General features: G+C 39.4%; 1 protein-coding gene across 1 annotated transcript in view; it reads right to left on the reverse strand.

Annotated features, from left to right (window-relative positions):
- Nucleotides 1-132: 132 nt before the first annotated feature.
- Nucleotides 133-18,909, reverse strand: part of LOC116329793 (F-actin-uncapping protein LRRC16A) — a 66,863-nt gene continuing 48,086 nt past the window's right edge. The window contains exons 21-38 of the mRNA XM_031751881.2: nucleotides 18,007-18,179; nucleotides 16,989-17,057; nucleotides 14,966-15,059; nucleotides 14,691-14,789; nucleotides 13,793-13,921; nucleotides 12,191-12,322; nucleotides 11,872-12,047; nucleotides 11,686-11,773; nucleotides 11,321-11,461; nucleotides 9,652-9,718; nucleotides 8,942-9,168; nucleotides 8,674-8,783; nucleotides 8,283-8,531; nucleotides 7,978-8,188; nucleotides 6,018-6,054; nucleotides 5,625-5,888; nucleotides 5,313-5,441; nucleotides 133-3,348 (exon numbers count right to left, since the gene is read on the reverse strand). Of these exons, the coding sequence (XP_031607741.1) occupies nucleotides 3,176-3,348; nucleotides 5,313-5,441; nucleotides 5,625-5,888; nucleotides 6,018-6,054; nucleotides 7,978-8,188; nucleotides 8,283-8,531; nucleotides 8,674-8,783; nucleotides 8,942-9,168; nucleotides 9,652-9,718; nucleotides 11,321-11,461; nucleotides 11,686-11,773; nucleotides 11,872-12,047; nucleotides 12,191-12,322; nucleotides 13,793-13,921; nucleotides 14,691-14,789; nucleotides 14,966-15,059; nucleotides 16,989-17,057; nucleotides 18,007-18,179 (2,568 nt within the window). The 3' untranslated portion in view covers nucleotides 133-3,175. The remainder of the gene's footprint in view (nucleotides 3,349-5,312; nucleotides 5,442-5,624; nucleotides 5,889-6,017; nucleotides 6,055-7,977; nucleotides 8,189-8,282; nucleotides 8,532-8,673; nucleotides 8,784-8,941; nucleotides 9,169-9,651; nucleotides 9,719-11,320; nucleotides 11,462-11,685; nucleotides 11,774-11,871; nucleotides 12,048-12,190; nucleotides 12,323-13,792; nucleotides 13,922-14,690; nucleotides 14,790-14,965; nucleotides 15,060-16,988; nucleotides 17,058-18,006; nucleotides 18,180-18,909) is intronic.

Below are 18,909 nucleotides of genomic sequence, written 5' to 3' on the forward strand. Positions count from 1 at the left end.
CACACAGGGCACACACAGAAGGAACAGCACTACCGTATTTGCCATCTGGTGGTTGTTTAGCTACACTGCAAAGCAGATCTTCAACTGGAACTTGTTACTTTACACAGATAAAACACAACATGACAAATGTTATAGCCTGTAAAATTATTTTAATCAGTATTAATTGCATGAAGAAATGCCCATCATCAGACTTAGTGGAACATATTTAACCATGTCCAAACAGAACAAGTGATGTATTAATGACAGAAGGAAAGAAACACATTGCAGTGCATTAACAATCAAAGTAAACCTAAAGTGATTACGTTTAATAAATAATTACGTACAAAGAATTCATTTCTACATTTATAAACAAGTGAGAGGAAAACCAACAAATGATCAGGACATCACCGGCCACCGTTTGCTTTTTTAATTTTTTTTTATTATTCCAAATAAGTTACAAACAAATCCCTAGTATAGAAGTGTACTTAGTACCAAAACAATATAGGATTCGCTGTGGTCACATAGGTGTGTGGCTATATCATATGTAAGTATATTACACGTGCATATGTTACACATACATATATACACACACCTACATGTTTGAAAGCACATATATACATACAGTACAACTCACAGTCACATCATGCAGTCACACACGTAGACACCGAGGTCTAAACTTAATGCTACGGGTTATTTTCATGTTTCTCCCACCAACTGAAACAATGTGGACACTCAAGTTTGGAAGGAAACTGGAAACTATCTTTCACGCGATACCACAGATGTCCGGATCATTTCCTTGCAGCATATTGCAAAGTAGTGCTTTTTTTGTTTTTGTTTGTTTTAGATAGGCGTGAACACCTTTGACACAAAAAGTGAAGTTTGAGTGTTGAAAATTAAAAGCAGCTCTTAGGGACAAGACTATATACAGCAGAGACGTTGTTATTTCAAGTCCATGATTATAGACAAAGAAGCAAAACCTAACCCTAGAAAAAAGACATCAGAAGACACCATAATATATGGAAAAGGTGCACCAGTAAGACCTTTGGCCCTGACTTGAATTAGGCTCTTGCACAGTAACATAAATACAAGCCGTGGCCCTTTCACACTGTTCATGACGAACCAATCTGGAGCGCACATATCAAAATGACAATAGAGCGCAGCTCGACCTGCAGAATAAGTAGTTAATGTGATATAAAAGATTGGATTTTGCATACCGGTGTTTATAGAGTGTGATGCTGACATTGTGTCATACCGAGTGACTGCAGAGCTCGAAATAAAAACAGAGGCATCTGTTTAAGACTGAACTGGCAACACAGTGCAGCATCACATCCAGGAAGAGTGGGTTGACTGAAGCATATCGGCCACATAAAAACCGAGGTGGCATGAGTGGGATATCAAACCATTTATGCAACATCTGTGAAATTGCACGGTCCAGTATCAAAAAACCCAGACTCATGCGCAGATGGAGAGATGAGCTGCCCACAAATCCTTTGCCCCTTTCACTGTTTTCTTTTTTCAATTCTGAAGATTATTGACTTCAAAAGCACCATATATTTGAGAAAGTTTGCAAACTGTATCAGTGTGAAAAGGTCACTGCTTGTTCTTAGAAGAGAGAAATCCGAAGAATTTGGCCTGAGACCCGAGCTAATGTGACTCAGTCAGATCCTGAAAATGGTATGTACAAAACAGCCCGAAGGTCCACGTGGTCAAAATACTGCTACCTTCAGTTCACTTTCACTTTAGGCACTGCTTGCTTTTTGAATTTAAGCATTATGATTGCCACCTAATGGCTTGAGGTTTTTTTTCCCCGTCCTGTGTGGAAAGTAAAAGTGAACTAAATTTGGAAGATGCTGAGGAAGAAGAGTGTCTGAAGGCTGGATTTCCTTCCTGTATCCTGCTTTTACACAAAGGACAAACTCATGAGGTTATTTTCAAGGCCTGGGCTTTTCTTTTGGAGGAATGTCAATATTACTCAATGAATAACATTAGTCTGTTTTTGGAAGGGAGGAGCCCTCTTTATCTTTAAGAGCAATACAGAGTCTCAACATTTCGACTAAAGGCTCCAATTTGTTTTCAGAAACACTTAGTAAGAATTAAATTTTGTTATAAACACAGAAATTTGGCCAAAATGTATAAAATCAAACTCTGTGTTGCACTTTAGTGGTATCCTCCCCTGAAAACAGCTAATAAGATATTTTTCCACAGTGTTTACGTACAGAGAACAGTATTATTTAACAGTGCTGAAGCCATACTGATTATCAATAAAGTTAAAGTTAAACACATCACACGGTCACTCCAGCTCTTGCAGTGAGTATAACTTGAGTCCAGGTGGTGTGTTTGCCCTACACTGATTTACAGCTATCCCTCAGTCCTGCAGTGAAGAGTCTGGCTAGTCCCCTCTGAGTAACTCAGCCGTACTGTAAGCCAAAGTACATCAAATATATCTGAGTTCTGTCGTTGCTGAGAGTCTCAGCTGAAACCTGTATATTCCTGTAAAAAAACACGAATTGCATAATGGATTCAGGCACCTTTGAAGTCCCCAAAAAGTCCTTTGCACATGCTGAAGATTAGTATATACCAAAATCTGTAAAAATATATTGAAAAAAACAAATGCCATTGAGTCCTGGTCTGGTTGTAGGGGTAAAGTACAGTAATCCTGACGTGAGTGGTATTGTGTGTTTGGTCCTTCGGAGACGAGCTATGGCAACTGACAGTAGAAAGACTCAAGTTAAAGATTTTACACGTACACACACTTTCACAGTCTCTCTGCTTTTTTGTATAAATGTCATGCATGATTTTTAGTGGTTTGAAAACTTAAGATTTCTATTTAGGTTCCAGACATGAGATTTTTACCTGAAAGCAGGGATCAAGAGCATGATCTAGAGAGGAGAGAGAAGGCTGTCTGTGAGAAGGAAGCTCTTTTGCGACATAGTAAAGTATTTGGGTTAGGTTAGATAACCAAGGAGTTAAAACCCATCATTAAACATAATTAAATTAAGAGGTTTTCTTTTTATAAACTACTGCAGGTTTTCCTACAAACCAAATATGATTGTTGTACTTTGCAGTCAGACAGGACCTACAGGTACAAGCTCTAACACAAAAGAAACAACAGGTAGGTTTGCTGCCCTGTGGGGCTTCCTTCATTAACTGTAAATCTGAAGCTTGTCAACAGGCGTTTTACGTCAGTTTGTTTTACTTATATCAAAATAAAGTCTTTGTCTGCCTCCTCCCCAGAGTCTGAGGACTTCTTGCCTGCTGCTTTGTCCTTGTCTGAGTTTGCACTTTGGTCCTTGGTCTTGGAGGAGCCGTGATCTTCAGAGTTGGTGCTGAGAGGGCTGGATCGCTGAACAGAGTCCAACATAGATCTCACTGGTGGAGATAAAAGGAGAAGAAATAATGAAGCAAGAAAGAGAAGAAAATTTAAAACAATAATAAGAATAACATTTTTTTTATTGTTTAGTGACTAACCCACGAAGACTGATGGCTGCTTATTTTCACCCTGATTCTCTTTCTATATTATGATTATTTTTGAACATCAGGATAATGGAAAGAATAACCATGTTTGCTGCTGTAATAATGATGTTATTAAGTTATAAGACTATGAAAGGAAAGCGAAAATAAAATTAAATCAAGAGAACTTGTAACATTTTATCTATTTATGTTTGGACCTTTTAGCCCAGAGCCTCAAGCAGAAGCATAGTTAGCTTCTTTAACCACATTTCTAAACTGGCAACAGACCATTGTGACTGTGGATTTTGAATAGTAAGATTCAGCACTATGGCATATGATTGGTTGGTTGAGAGGTCATATGACTGTTGTCAACTTCTTTCAGTTATTTTATAGAAACCCCCCCAAAATAAAACATAAATGAGGGCACAAGCAATGAATTTTTTTAGTTTTTGTTTTTTTAGCTCTGTGGTCCTACGGGAATGAAAGAAGTGGCGTTCCATATGTTCCATTAAAAAAGGAGAGAAAATTGCAATATTTTAAATATTCTCAACGGCAGCCTTACACTCAGTTAATAATACATAAACTAACTTCAGGGGTTGAGATGAATCTTTCCACAGTTTGAATATTGGCTTTGATCCCGTCTTTGTAGTTTTAGCATACGTCAGGAGCTGTACTTTTTATCTACTTTCAAAAAGAATCTCACTCCAAACTCACACCACTTATTCTGAGTGGCAGCCTGCATGAAGTTAATTTTTCTTGCTTATTGTGATCATTATCTTGAGTCAAAATGGCAACTTTTTACTTCTGAAATCTTGCAAAATTAAATTTTTTAAACTTTACTAGTGGTTTTACTTTGCACTACATTGACCAGCTGATCACACTGACAACTGTAGTGCCTGGAGCGAGGCCGGGGATCCCAGATGAGAACCGGAGGAAAGTGCAGAGTTTCAGAGGCGAGCTGTTGAGTGATCATCATGGGGAACGTGAGGTGTTTGGACAGTAATATGGGCAAGCTCAGTGAGATAACTGAGACCAGGGGGAAGACGGTCTGTAGTCTGATGTGGTGACATGAGATGCTGCCCCACTCATGCTTACTGGACCACAGTGGCTTCAGGCTTCTGGTGAACAGGGACTTTAATCTGAGCAGAAGTTAACATTGCTTTTTAAATGTAGTTTGAATTAACACACTGTGTGGATTCCTCCATCAGGAACAGATAACAACAGGGATTACATTTCAGCTCCTTCTTGTATCATATTTACATTCAAATTAATGACTTTTTAAGTGAGTATTTAACCGAGCTCCTCCTTTAGGTAACTCTGGAACCTTTCCGAGTTATTTCATTCTGTGATATTGCATTTCATTTACTTTTTTCATATAAAGTTGAATTTTCAATCATCATAAGGAATATAAAGGCAGTGCTTTAAGTTTTAAATGTTGGGATCCAACCAATATTCATGTTTGAAACGAAAACTTTTGTCAAAGGTCACTTGAAGATTGGCCAGTGGACCAGGGTTTCAAATACAAACTCTCACATTAATAATAATGTATACGTGTTACATAATAGATAGTAGATCAAAGGCAGTGAGAGCCTTGTGAGAGCGGTGACCTGAATCTGTCAGTGTCACATCTGTCACTTCGTAGAAAATACAGCAGCGGCCTCCACGGTACGATAACAAATACGAGACCGCAGGGGAAGCAAACACCGTGTCAGATCCTGACAGCGAGATCAAACATCCACCAGTCTGTCCAACTTCACGAGGAGACAAAAAAGTAACAGCTGATGTATTTATAAGGGGATGACTGACAGTTCACTGCATTTTCAGTGAGGCTCAAAATCTATTTTCTTTAATGTGTTAACATGAACAAAATAGGAGAAACTTACCTTCCTGAGTGGTTTTGTTGGTGGAGACTCCCTCCTTGCCTTTTTCCGATAGCACCCTCTTCAGTGTTGGAGGAAGAACTGTGGATTTATGAGACACACTGCCACTGCTGGTGGAATCTGAGCTCTCATCTATGTGAAGAAAAAACAAAACAAGAGAAGAGAAGAGAAAACAATCTTTAAGCATTAAGTATGGATACATACCTAACAAAATAAAACATGCATCGCAGATTTTGTTCGAAAAGAAAAAAAAAATCACTGTAACAGAAATCAGTTCTGCATGACCACCTACTCAAACCCAGAGTATGACAGTACCTATGCTCCTGCTGCTATTCGTGGGCCTCGGCTTCTGCGGGATTGTGGGTCGAGCAGCCAGAGCAGGCTTTGCTCCCTGTGGCACCGGTGGTTTGGGACTTACTGGTCCCCCCGGGGAACTCGAGGAAGACGTAGCTCTGAGACGAGGAGCTGGCTCGGGCTTAGTCTCACCGCGTGGTGAGGTCTTCTCTGGAGAAGCAGGGTCGGGCTTGTTAACGGAACCACCGGGAGACCTGCTTTCTGGAGTGGTGGGTTGAGGCTTGGCTGTTTTACACGCGTAACAATGAAAAAGAAAAATCTGATTTTTATTGTTTTATTGTACTGGAAACATCAAAAAGATTCTTGCATTTTCTCCTCTAAAGTTTCAGGCATATCAAGAAGAAAACAGCTCACCTGTTGTATTGCTGTCAGGTCTGTCAGGGCTGGAAGACTAGAGCAGACGAAAAAAACCAAATAAACACTGGATCACTACACAAAACAGCTGAATAGTTTTAGATCATGCTCAAGTGCACAGATGCAATTGTAGTTTTTCAGTTTCAACCATACACACACCAGGAAGCCAACCAGAAGCGGCGTAAAGCAGAAGCTTTAGTGCTACTGATACAAGGGTACAAGACCCAGAAACCTCCGAATGCTGCAAATGCCACAAACCTCTCGGTGCACAAACTTTTAGTTTAATCCCTGGTGTTGCCACACTAATTCTTCCCCCTTTGAATCAAATATATTTTTTTCCCGTTTTCTATTTTTCTCTTTTTTCCTTTTCTATTTTTAATACGCACCAGGGGAAATAAATATGTCAGAGTGGAGAAAGCAGACGGACGTGTGGGAAATGAGAGCACTTGTATGGCTGGGAAATCTATGTAGGTAGAATATTCACAGCATTTATGTCATGCTGTGAGTCATGACAGAAAAAAATAAAATCAGCCTTCTTTTTCGTCTTGATTTCATGCTTCCATCACTTCAAATTTGCACTTGTTTCCATTCCTGCTACTCTCACCTTGCCCTCTGGCAGAGAGAGGCTTGTTTGTGTTTTTATGTCAACATGTTGTCAGGTGCTGTGAGCAGCCTGAGGTCATCGGGGTCCTTGCATGCCTGTGATTTTCAGTGCTTCTTATTTTACACATCCTCCCAGCGGGGAAGTCACACTTAGTGACTGTTGAATAAAGGAGCTTTGACAAGTGGAAGCTCATAACCTAGAGTGCTTTGACTCCAAATATGCTGTTTTTAAAAAAGCACCACCAGCAAGGGTGTACTGGGATATCTTTGATTGACTGATCAGGATCCCCTGAACTTATTAAAACTACAGTTTATGGGTATCTTATTTTTCCATTTATCTGCTAAAAAAGACGTTTTTTTTAATAAACTTCTGAAATCTTAAATAACACAATATTAGAAAAAATAAACTGCGTATTATTTTCACAAGCTAAGAACGACCCATTTGCATCTAATACCAAAACTGATCCCACGTAAGGGCCCCACCCACCTACAGAGCAATAATTAGCCACAAGGACGAATTGCTTTACATTCAAAAACAAATTAAAAAAAATTCTCACTGCTCGAATATGAAAGGAGAAAAAAAAGTAGGCCGTGTTTTGACAAGAAATGAGGGTATACCAAGAGGAAGGAGAAAAAATAAAAGCTGTGAAAATGGCCCAGGTGAGACAAAAAAGAAATCCACTAAATGAAGTGTGACAGGGCAGGAAAGTCCCATTTAAAAAAATATTCATCTTCTTTTATTGCGTCGCTTATTAAGGCAGTATCTTTAGCTCAACTTCAGAGACTGGGCTTGAACCCAGGGTGGAGTGAGTCGTGAGTGTCAGGGGTGAGGGTGAGAAGGAGGTGAAGGTGGAAGAGGAGGAGGAGGAATCGAAGGGCTTTCTAATCCAAATACAGAAAAAATAAAATGTGTGTGCATGTGTGTATACATTTATAGACAAACAATTAGCATAGACAATGACTTCAATTCCTGGAATGTGTAAATATATTTTAACACATTTTGATCCCTGTGTGCTTCTCTACCCATTTAAAAGCCCAAACACATAAACCAACTTTAAACCACTTCATTATATCACCAATCAAAGAAATAAGCAGACCAGTAGGATGTTTGCAGGATTAGTTTGGCATGATTATGTGTGTGACTGCTCTGAAATACATTCTTAACTCAAAGACTTTTTACTCAATAAATTAAGTTTGTTTATGTGCGACAGAACTGCAGAGTTTAAGTCTTTTTGGATTTGTGGATTTGTCTCGAGTCTTCATCTTTGAAAAAGACCCATCATACATATTGCTGTGCCCCATTTTCATTTACTTGTTCTTTGTGTGGTTTCTTTGTTTTTAAATGGCATCACTTTACCTTGTATGCTCTTCTTTCGTGCTTGGCTTTCATCTCTGCTAGGAGGCCGCTGCCCATCATCTGCACACCAGGATACCGCTTGCCTCCCTGAGGACTCCCCCTGCCATCTGAACCCTCCCAGGGTTCGTCCATGGAGTCTGGTGTCCTCAGCTCCTCTGAGCGGTCTGAGCTGCTGCTGTAGTCTGTGGGCTGTGAGCGACTGGAGGCGTCTCTGTGGTGGAGACAGAAATATTGTCAAAAAAGCTGGAAGTGGTTACAGAGGAATAAAAAAAAATAATAAATTCTGCTTTAGTCTTCATCTTCACCTCGACTTCGGCTCAGGTGCCGGGCTCTTAACTGCAACCTTCGGTGAGGAAGGCTCCTCTGGGATGACGGATGCCTGTGCAGAGGGTGATGGACCTGAGGATGTTAAAGTGGCCTGGATTTTCTCAGACTTATCCAGTTTGTCTGATTTATCCGATTTATCCGATTTAGAGGATCGTTTGATGAGATTTAGAAATCCTCCTTTCTTTTTCTTCTCGCCATCTTGAGATTCTGAACTCTTCAGGGAACGTCTGAGAAAAGACGCAACAGACAAAGGGACACATGGGAGAAAGACTTAATAAGAGACAAGTATTAGAAATGACAAGATAAAGCCCATTTCAATTTATGTATTCAGTGGATAAAAAAATAAAGAGACAAGAGTACAGTCCTTACTTGGAATCCATCTTGGTGACTTTTTTAGAGAAGAACTCATCTACACCCTCGTCCACCCTTCCCATGAGGCCGTTCTGTTCCCCATCTTGAGATGGAGTGCTGCTGATTTGCTGAAAGAAAAAAGATTTTCTGGACCATCTGACAAAAAGCAGATCAACTGTACTGGACTATATCTAAAGAGGTCTTATATGTTTAACTTTATTTTGAGACAAATGTAAGCTCACTAATGCCTTGAAGTAAACTTGAGAAACCCATCTTGATCACTCACTGGTACTTTGCTGGAATGTGTCTTTTTGTTTCTCCGAGGTCGGAGTTTGGTGAAGTGCTGGAGCTTTTTTTCTTCCTCAGATGGAAGCTCCACCATCACACCTGTGGGACATGGCTCCAGTTTGGACAGCACCATAGATGGAGTAGATGGAGTGTGAGATGAAGTTGAAGTGTCCTCCACATGGATCGGGACATCTTCTAGGGCTTTGTCCAGGTCAAACTCCATCTCTGTAGGTTTGTAATTTTAAAGGATCAAATAAGGAGAAATAAAAAATAAAAACCCATCAAGTCAACTTCTTATCAAAGTTATTACAGTTAACTAAAACTACAAACTGAAAAACTCAAACTAGGTATGAAAAAAGTTATTATTAACTATAATAAAAAAAATAAAAACTAGACTTTTATGAAACGTTAACAACATGAAATGATTTTGGGAACTTGGAAAATTGTCTTTAAAAAAAGGAAAAAACAACACTAAAAAACAAACACTAAAACTAACACAAATTAAACTAAAACTAAAGATTTTCAACCAATAAAAACTAAACAAGCTCTGGAAATAACAATCACAAAAAGTCAATAAAAAAATTAATCCAACTACAAAACTAGAATTATTCTGCCTTGTATAGCCTAAAGCAGCAAGACGGCATGATACATTCATTTTAAGAGAACGTGGTGTTATAACATGTAAACTGAGAAATATGAAGTACTAACCAAAGGCACGAGACACTGGTCGCAGCATCCTGCTGTGGATACTCTTCCTTTTGGATTTCGGAGTCATCTGCAGGAGGAAAAGTTACACTTGTAGCAACTGTGAACTAAAATGAAAACTTTATTTTCTATAAGTGACGAGTGGATGAGTGCTGAAGATTTTAAAACCACGTAAGCAACAACTGTGTGCAAGTACAAAAAGAGTGAACAAAAGAACAAACAGCATATCTGTCATAACGCGACACAACTGAGCCGTTAACATAATGTTTTCCACAGCTTATATTTCTAATTCCTTAACGTTGAAACTCAATAACAGATAATATAGCTTCCTGTCTTTAACCATCAAGCTTATAAAGAGATAAAAATTAATATTGGGCAGAACTGAGTTCAGCTTATTGCTGCAGCCCTTCACAACAATCCCAGAGTCTTATGTGGCCCTTTAATAAATTTGTTGTCCACCCCTTCTCCGAAGTCTTGACTGCTGCTTTTATTTACTCGTATCTCAGTGCCACAAAAATATATCGGATCTCCAATAACTAAATGTATATTTAATTTAGAACATATTTTAAAGAAAATAATAATAATAATGATGTAGGCCAGTTTTCTTCAGACTAGGAGCTCATACTCTTAGTTAACAAACCAAAGTATCAACTGGTTAATCTGCCAAATCTCTAGAAGTTTAAAGGGGTTTGAAATGTTATCTTTATTATTTATCCTTAAACACAGTGGCAGGATGAGGGAAGCTCTACTGCTTCTTTTTAAGGAAATACTCTTCATACACCAAATTGTAAAAGAACCTAGTGATATAGCAGGCATGCACAGGGGAGAGTGAGGGACAAGGAAAAGAACAGTGAGAGCAAAGAAAAGTGGACAGAAACGAGAATCGAGCGAGGCAGTCCACTATTACTTACACTGGTGCAGCACAGAATCTCCATGGAGCAAAGGAGGAAAAGAGAAGAAGGAAAAGAGGAAAAGATTGAAGAGAAAGGAAGACAACACGAAGAACAACCGAGGAAAATGAAAGAAAGCAAAGGAGGAAGGAGAGGGAGGCAGGGGAAAGATTTAAGAAGAAGAAGAAGAAGAAGAAGAAAAAAACGTGGAGATAACTACGGAAGCACAGGAAGACACAGAGGACAGAAGGACTTGCTGCTTTTTTCCCCACAGCAGGATGCACCAACACTTTTCTGCCAGATGATTACAGTTATCATCTTTGTTTTGCCAACAGAAAAACCGGACACTGCTAAATATTTCACCTCTTAACTCGAGGCCTATAAAAGACTGTTTTCACTTGCTTCTGTTCTAGTTTGACTGGGAGAAATAATAAATATTGCACTGCTGGTAGTGAGCTCCAGCCTAGTTTTGTAGCCACTATTTACTCACCTGCATTAAAAATAAGCCAATAACAGCCGAGAGTGCTGTTAGCATTTTGGAAAAAGTTCAAGTTCCAGTTTTTCAGTCTGTGCTAGAATTGATGATGATCGACGATGACGATGACGATGACGAGAGCTAATTTTTTAGGTAGAGGTTAAATTTAAGGCAGGTGTGTTTGTGAGCTACAGCTAACTGTGATCAAGAACCGCTGCCTCCCTTTGCTTAGTTAGGTCAGCTGTTAATTCTGATTAAATACAGCTCCATATACACACACCAACACCTCCTGCCCACCATAACCTACCATACATGTTTCCAAATCCTCAAGCCTCTCAGCCTCTAGTATCTCGGCCGATGCCCGTTTTGGAATCTTTTCCTCCGGCACATCCAGGTCCACCGACTCCTGCTGCACCAAGGGGCGACCTCGACGTACCAGATGATCCGCCTGAGACGACCGGTGAGAAGAAAAACCAATGACATAGCGTGCAAGAGAGACAAAAGATGTAAAGAGAAGAAGGAAAGTTGTTGAAAGGCAAGCAAACAGAAGGGGTGAAGAGTCGGGATGAGACAAGATCAATAGGGGAGAAAATACTAAATCATTTCAAATCAACATTTACTTTTCATTCCATTGTTAATTAATGAATACAAAACAGTCGATTCTAATCTTACCAGCACGTGCTGTGACGTGGAAAGAGCCTCCAAAATCTCATCGACGATGCGATCGGACAGAAAGGACGCTAGACTCAGCTTCACCTCACTGCCATAGAGAGAGAGGGCGGGTCAAGCAAAGAGTGTGAGGGGAGCTGTGAGGTCACAACAGACTTAAATGCTTAAACTATGAAGCCTCAGACACACCTGATCTTGTTGATGATATCCACCCCGGACTGCTCCAGAAGGGTTTTGCTAACAAAGCTTTTAGGTACAACCATCCTAGCTGAGCTGGCCTTCATCAGCTCTACTCGAAGATTACTCCTCTTCATCACATGAGGACACAGTGACTCTGCTGCATCCACCATGGACTCCAACAGCGTCTAAAGAGACAGCAGGGAGGAAAAGGATGTGATGATGGATCTGATTAAACTCCTGGATGACAGGCTGTCATACTGATCTCATGAGCCTACATTTAAAATGCAATTTCACAGACTTTACTAATCTATGAACGTTAAGGCCCAACCTGCAGCTGTTGGTCCATGACAGCAGTCACCTCCCCGGCCATAGACTCCAGTTTCTCCTGAATTGGGCCTACTGAAGAACTGTTCACCTCCTCTCTGGAAGCTGATCCGAGGTGGTAGAGGTTGGGAAGCAGCTAAAAACACGACAGGAAGGCGCACAAGGAGACATTAAACATAGGCATTTCAATATGGCTGATTTCATTTTTGCTCTAAATTTTTAAACTTCTCTGTATTACTGCAACAGTATAAACTATCCACACTGTATTACTAAATTCATTGTAGAAGTCTAAATTCAAATGGAACAAATACAATATAATAAAACACTGACAATAAGACAGAGTTTGCGTATGTGTGTTAATATATTAGTACAGGGCATAACAGTACAGGGCCAATCAGGCATAACACTAATGGAGTGAAGTGGATAACACTTCATCATGGCACCTGTTAGTGGGTGGGCTGAGAAGGTGAAACATTTTGTCCCTTTAAAGTTGATGTATTAGGAACAGGAAAAAATGGGCAAACTTAAAGATCTGAGCAAGTTTGATGAGGGCCAAACTGTGATGGGTCAGTGCATCTCAAAAACCTCAGCTCCTGTGAGCTATTCTCTGCACTATTATCAAAAGTGGTCCAAAGAGGGAACAGCAGTGAGCAGCCAAGGCTCACTGATGCACAAAAGGACTCTCCACAGAAAAGGACGGCTCGCATGTTTGATCCAACAGACGAGCTACTGTAGCTCAGATTGGGGACCCATTGAATGCAAAAGGGGGACCAGCACTATACTGGGCAGGTGGTCATAATGTTATGCCTGGTATGGGTCTATAGAAGCTGACAAATACACCTTGAAATCTTTTATGATGCAGGATATTTGGTGAAATTGAAAATTTGAGTTCATTTTGAATACTTCTTTTGCATATTATTTAAGACAAACATACCAGTTTTCCAGTAAGAAAAAAACTAACAAAATAAGTAGAATGAATATGATGATATAGAACAAATGTAGGAAGAAAATTTAAATCTCTTGCATAAAAGAGTATATAAGTTTCTGACAGACTTCACTATGGTCTGGACTTCTGCACACTGAAAGTAAGCATTAAAGATTTGCTGATACAAACCATGACTTAATTTATCCATCAACAATCCAGTGTCTACAGTACAAATAATGCTTCTCCTCTTTATGCCTTTGTGCATTTAAAACATTAAAACTTTAACCAGTAACCAGTTTTTATCAAATCTGTTCTTAGAGACTTCAGTGTACAGTTACAGTGTGCAGCAAATTTGCAGGTGTGACTAAGCACAAGTTTAGGATATTGAAGAAGGCCCAGTTTATCCTGGCTGATCTTAGCTTTCTCTTATCAAAGGACATCCAGTTGCTTCCGTCTGGTTTCAGAAACTGTATGTGAAGGACAAATAGACTCAAGAACTGCTTTGTCCCAGCTGCCGTTGATTTTTTGAATATCTTCTTAATTGTAATTTTACATAATGTAGCGATTTTGTATATTTGCTGACTATTTACTGCTTGATGTTTGTGTGTTTTCTGGCGACTGTACAACAAATTGCCCCTTTGGTGATAATAAAGAATCTGACCCCTTCAGCTGTCTCCTCACCGTTTTTGAATTCCTGGCATCTTTGATGAGGCTCTCCGCTGACCTGACATCCTCCAAGATGGCGTCCGTCTCAGAGTTCCTCAGAGAGTTGAGGTGGTCCTGGACTTTAACACAAATCCTGTCAATCATCTGGAAAACAAAAACAACAAACGATGACTGTTTTTGTGTGTCATACAACATGTAAAATGCTCAGCAGAGGAGGTTCCAGACTCAATTTAGTATAACTTGGGGCAAAGACACTCCGTGTTATATCACTACACCAATATATTTAATATTAAATAGTAACTCAAGTTCAGAGTGGAAGAGTTTAAGTTTCTTGGGGTCTTGCTCACAAGTGAAGGAAGAGTAAAGCAGGAGACTGACAGATGGATTTTCATGGAGTCAGGAGTGATGTGGACACTGTACAGGTCCATCATGGTGAAGAGAGAACACAAAGTGAAGCTCTCAGTTTATTGGCCGATCTAGATTCCTACCCTCACCTGTGGTCACAAGCTTTCGATAGAGAATGGAGGAATGAGACTGGGGATTGGTTTCTCCCTACAAGAGCTGGAGGAGGTGATTAGTGAGAGGGAGGTCTGAGGGTCTGCTTAGACTGCGTCTCCCACAACCCAGACAAAAAAATAAAAATAGGAGCAAGATATTTCCAAGAGAGGACAAAGAAAAAGCATCCAACAAAAGTACCAAGATGAAAAACTCAAGTAAACTCTCGGACACAAAGAAAATTAAAAACACTGAGTGATCCATAGAGTTTTCCAGCTGTTATATAATCAAGACCTTTTTTCCAGAAGGCTACAGTGTGATTGTCAATTCAGTGTTTTTGTACAGCTATATCCAATTTATTTTTTTGGTCTATAATTAAAAAGTTAACAATAATCGCCATCTCCATTCACTCACTTACCTGCTGTGTGGTTGTGGTTACGATGCCCTGCTGAAGCCGATAAGCCTGTTCCTGAAGATATTTTCTTGTTTCGTGGTTCCTGTACAAATACGTTTCAATCTATGGAGGGAAAACAAAGCTGATGTCATGATAGTAAACTTAAAATAAAAGATTATAATTCAAATCCGTGTCAGTTTAATTCACTATGTTTTTCTTCACTGATGCCATTGCATTCAGCATGTTTTAAAGACTAAAAGTCTCTAAAAGGTGGGAAACAGAGGGAGTTCTTCATGTACCTTTAGTAAGGCATCCTCAGTTTTCTCAGGGCTCGCCTTTAGAGCCTGGGAGGCATCGATGATGGGGAGGGGCATGAAACGAATGGTGAAGTTCCTAATGGATATAAAAAAAACAGACGAAAAACAAAATGAAGAAGAAGCAAAGTGATGCATTTAGAGACACACTGTGCAGCAGAGAAACTGGTACTCCTGAGCAGGTCACTGATCTCTAAGTGAGAATTACACACATGACATACATTCAGAAAAACAAAGATAAAAAGGCACATATACAGTACCAGTCAAAAGTTTGGACACACCTTCTCATTTAATGGTTTTGCTTTATTTTTACTACTTTCTACATTGTAGATACAAACTGAAGACATTAAATATATAAAGCAAGATATATGGAATTATGTAGCAAAGAAAAAAAATAATAAATAACTCTAAATATGTCTTATATTTTAGATTCCTCAAAGTAGCCACCCTTTGCTTTGTTGACAGTGCTGCAAACCCTTGGCCTTCTCTCAGTGAGCTTTGTGATGATGTCACCTGAAATGGTTTTTACTTCACAGGTGTCAGGATTCATGGCCTGGCCTCCACACATTTCATTGCAATGTTGACCCTGTGCTAACTTGCATATGACAAATAAAACTGAAACTGAAACTGAAACAGTCACCTGACTTAAACCCAATCGAGATGGTTTGGGGTGAGATGGACTGGAGTAAAGGCAAAAGGGCCAACAAGTGCTCAGCACCTCTGGGAACTGCTTCAGGAATGTTGGAAAACCATTTCAGGTGACTGCCTCATGAAGCTCTTTGAGAAAATGCCAAGAGTGTACAAAGCAGTAAACAAAGCAAAGGGTGGCTATTTTGAAGAATCTCAAATATAAAACATGTTTTGAGTTATTTCTCACTTTTTTGTTTACTACATAATTCTATATGTGTTAATTCATTGTTTTCATAAAGGAAAACCAATAAATGAGAAGGTGTGTCCAAACTTTTGACTGGTAGTGTCTAAACCTGTTGCGATATGAAGGTAAAGCAAAGGGATTAGAATAATCTTTAACCTCAAAGGCTGAATGAATGATTGTTATTCAGATGTGGTGATGATCCCACCGAATCATCACCTGTGTGCTCTCCTGCCTCATGTCTTGACTAGATAGATCTTATCTGAACAATTTCTATAAATCACTGAGACCCGTGGATAGCTTTTATATGCTGGCATGTTATACACAAAGCTTGCATTGTTGCATTATAGACAGAGACTTTGAATACTGGACAGCATTACTTACTTTTATACATCCTGCAACTGTCTGTTATATTGCAGTATTGAATATCTGGAGAAAAAAACTTTAAAGAATGCATGGTACACAGGAGGAAAACGGTGAATTGAGCAACAAAGAAACAAAGACAAGCGATGCTGCACTGCTGAATCGAAAGGAGATCAGAAACAAGAAATTGTTTTTTCAATAATACAACACAGAGACTCGGAGGGGAAATGAAGATATGTGCTGCTGGGAGAATATGATAAAGAGAGAGGAGATGAAAAAGAGGAAAGAGGTGGATGTACCTACACATCCCAGAAGCAAATTTATTCACACGCACAAACATCCAGATCCACAATCGGAAGGTACGGTAAACAAAATCTGATTTGTCTAGCTTTGACTTCTACTTTTTTGTGTCTTAATGTATCATGCTTTCTTTCCCTCAGCACACTTTCATGTCATCGTGTCTCTGTAGTATTCCCTGCATGTGTCACTCTCTCCTCTCTGCGCCTTCCTTCCTCTTATCGTGCTTCCTGTCTAAACAAACCTCAGACTTTCCTTCTGCTCTGCACAAAGAAAAAAACCCCCATCTGGGCTGCAAAAGCTAACTACACATCCGTTCCTTCAGCAGTTTTCATGTTATACACAAAAGCTTGCACACTGTAAAAGAAGAAAGAAAAAAAAGGCATTATAGAAGCACTATACATGTAAAGATTTAATTTTGAACAGACAACGCTAAACCACACACTCACATATACAAGTATGGACAGCATTACTTACTTTTCCAGAGCGGCTGCTACATCCTGCAGACCCTGGGGGCTGGTGTTGTTCTTATCCCAGATCACAGTCCTGCTCAAAAACAAACACACAGTATGACGCGAACAGAGGAAGCCATTAATTCTCAAAGATGATTTACAAGATTTTACTTGCTATCTTCTGATTACCCATAGGCATTAAAAAGAACATTTGTAGGGATTTTATAAAGAAAAAAAGGGGGGAAAAAGCAAAGAGCTATAAAATAAATATGCAGTGTAAGTTCAGACAACAGTTGTTTGAGTATTTAACCGCACAGTGGCCAAATCTGTGTCAAAACAATATACAGTAGTATAAGATATGGACTGTTGAATACAAATAACTGTACAATAGTTCATATATAGTGCATTGTAAATATTGTGGCCTCTTTTAGTTATTGCATTATTAATACAGCAGTAATTACACAGGTTTATTAATTCCAGAACACCAATGTCAGGTGATTTTCACCCACGCGATGAATAAATACCACTTTGTGGTTATTTCCAGGGGAATTCATGTAGTCAAAAATAAATAAATAAATAAATAAATTATAGTCATTCGGTCATTCTTCCCCCATCACAAAATGTCATTGATGCAGGGAGATCGTGCCTCCAAGTTTTACATGTGCCAGAAATGGGTGGCCCTAAGGGACATTCCGAGTTCCGTTCGTTCTTTTTAGTTTTTTAGGGAATTTTATTGTTAATAATTTCCTAATTTTCCATTATGAGATGCTGAATAAGGAGAAATAAGAGAAAAGTACATATGTTTCATCGGGTATATCATGTTACTGATGGTGTTACAAAACTGCGCATTAGTTTTCTAGGGTTAATGTGGATCTATGTCCAGCTCCATATCTTTATTATTAGATGCTACTAGACAAGTTTTGCATAAATCACAGTTTGTTTGTTTTTATACTGGAGCTCTTAGAAGCCCCTCAGCTGTATAAAACAAGCAGTTTTAAAAAGTGGCAATCATGTGACGCAGTCTTTGAACCCTGCATGGCTACCTGAGTTTGGAGTTGATCTGTAACGCCTTTGCCAGCATTTTGGCCCCCATGTCACCCATTGCATTCCCACTGATGTCAAGCCTTGTGAGCGTGGAGTTGCTGCCCAAAGCATTGAGAACGATGGTGAGGTCACTCTTGAGCCTGGAGTCTGCTAGAGACAGAGAGGTGAGGGGCTGGGAAGGGCAAGATTTAACAGGGGCAAAAGGTGTGTGTGGGGAGACAAGAGAGGGTAAAGGTGATTAGAGTGGGTACAAATTATGAATATAATATTTATATATTACAAATAAATATCCAGCTGTGGTCACGTCAAGGTCCTGCACGCATGCTCATTCCATGAGCTGCAACACAAATACAAGAGACTTATTGTTGGATGAGAAGGGTTTCATTATTTCTTTTAATAACTGATCTTGGCAATGAAATTAACATGTCTCATGGTTTCCTGTGTTTGGAACGAGCTCTAAATATAGAGAGCTTTAAACAGAGCAAACTAACAGTTAATGCGCTCACAAAGCGAACAGGGGCAGCACAGCAAAGGCTGTTTGTTCTGACATGAAGGATTTCCTTTTAATGAAACTCAGAAGGCATATTCATGGGATAAATTTAGAGATAATGACTATAAATTGCAGTGTGTGTGGTGATGACCGTGTGAAAGGCCAGTGTCAACATGGTTATTCAAGCAGAGGATTACTTGATTAGAGCTTCTCTGGGGAAGCACAGAGAATTAATTACAGCCTTCATGCGCTCGTGTTTCACTAAAAACATTTAATAAAAACAAAAAATATAAATAGAGAAGTTTATACTGGAATAGCCACGGAAGAAAATTCTTGCTTAACTTCTGTAAATACGAAACAAGATCGAAATCTCTGCGTTTCCGCAAATAAAAACTGGCTTAAACATGTTCTC

The sequence above is a fragment of the Oreochromis aureus genome, linkage group 11 (assembly GCF_013358895.1).
Source record: "Oreochromis aureus strain Israel breed Guangdong linkage group 11, ZZ_aureus, whole genome shotgun sequence".
In the NCBI taxonomy this organism is placed as follows: Eukaryota; Metazoa; Chordata; class Actinopteri; order Cichliformes; family Cichlidae; genus Oreochromis; species Oreochromis aureus.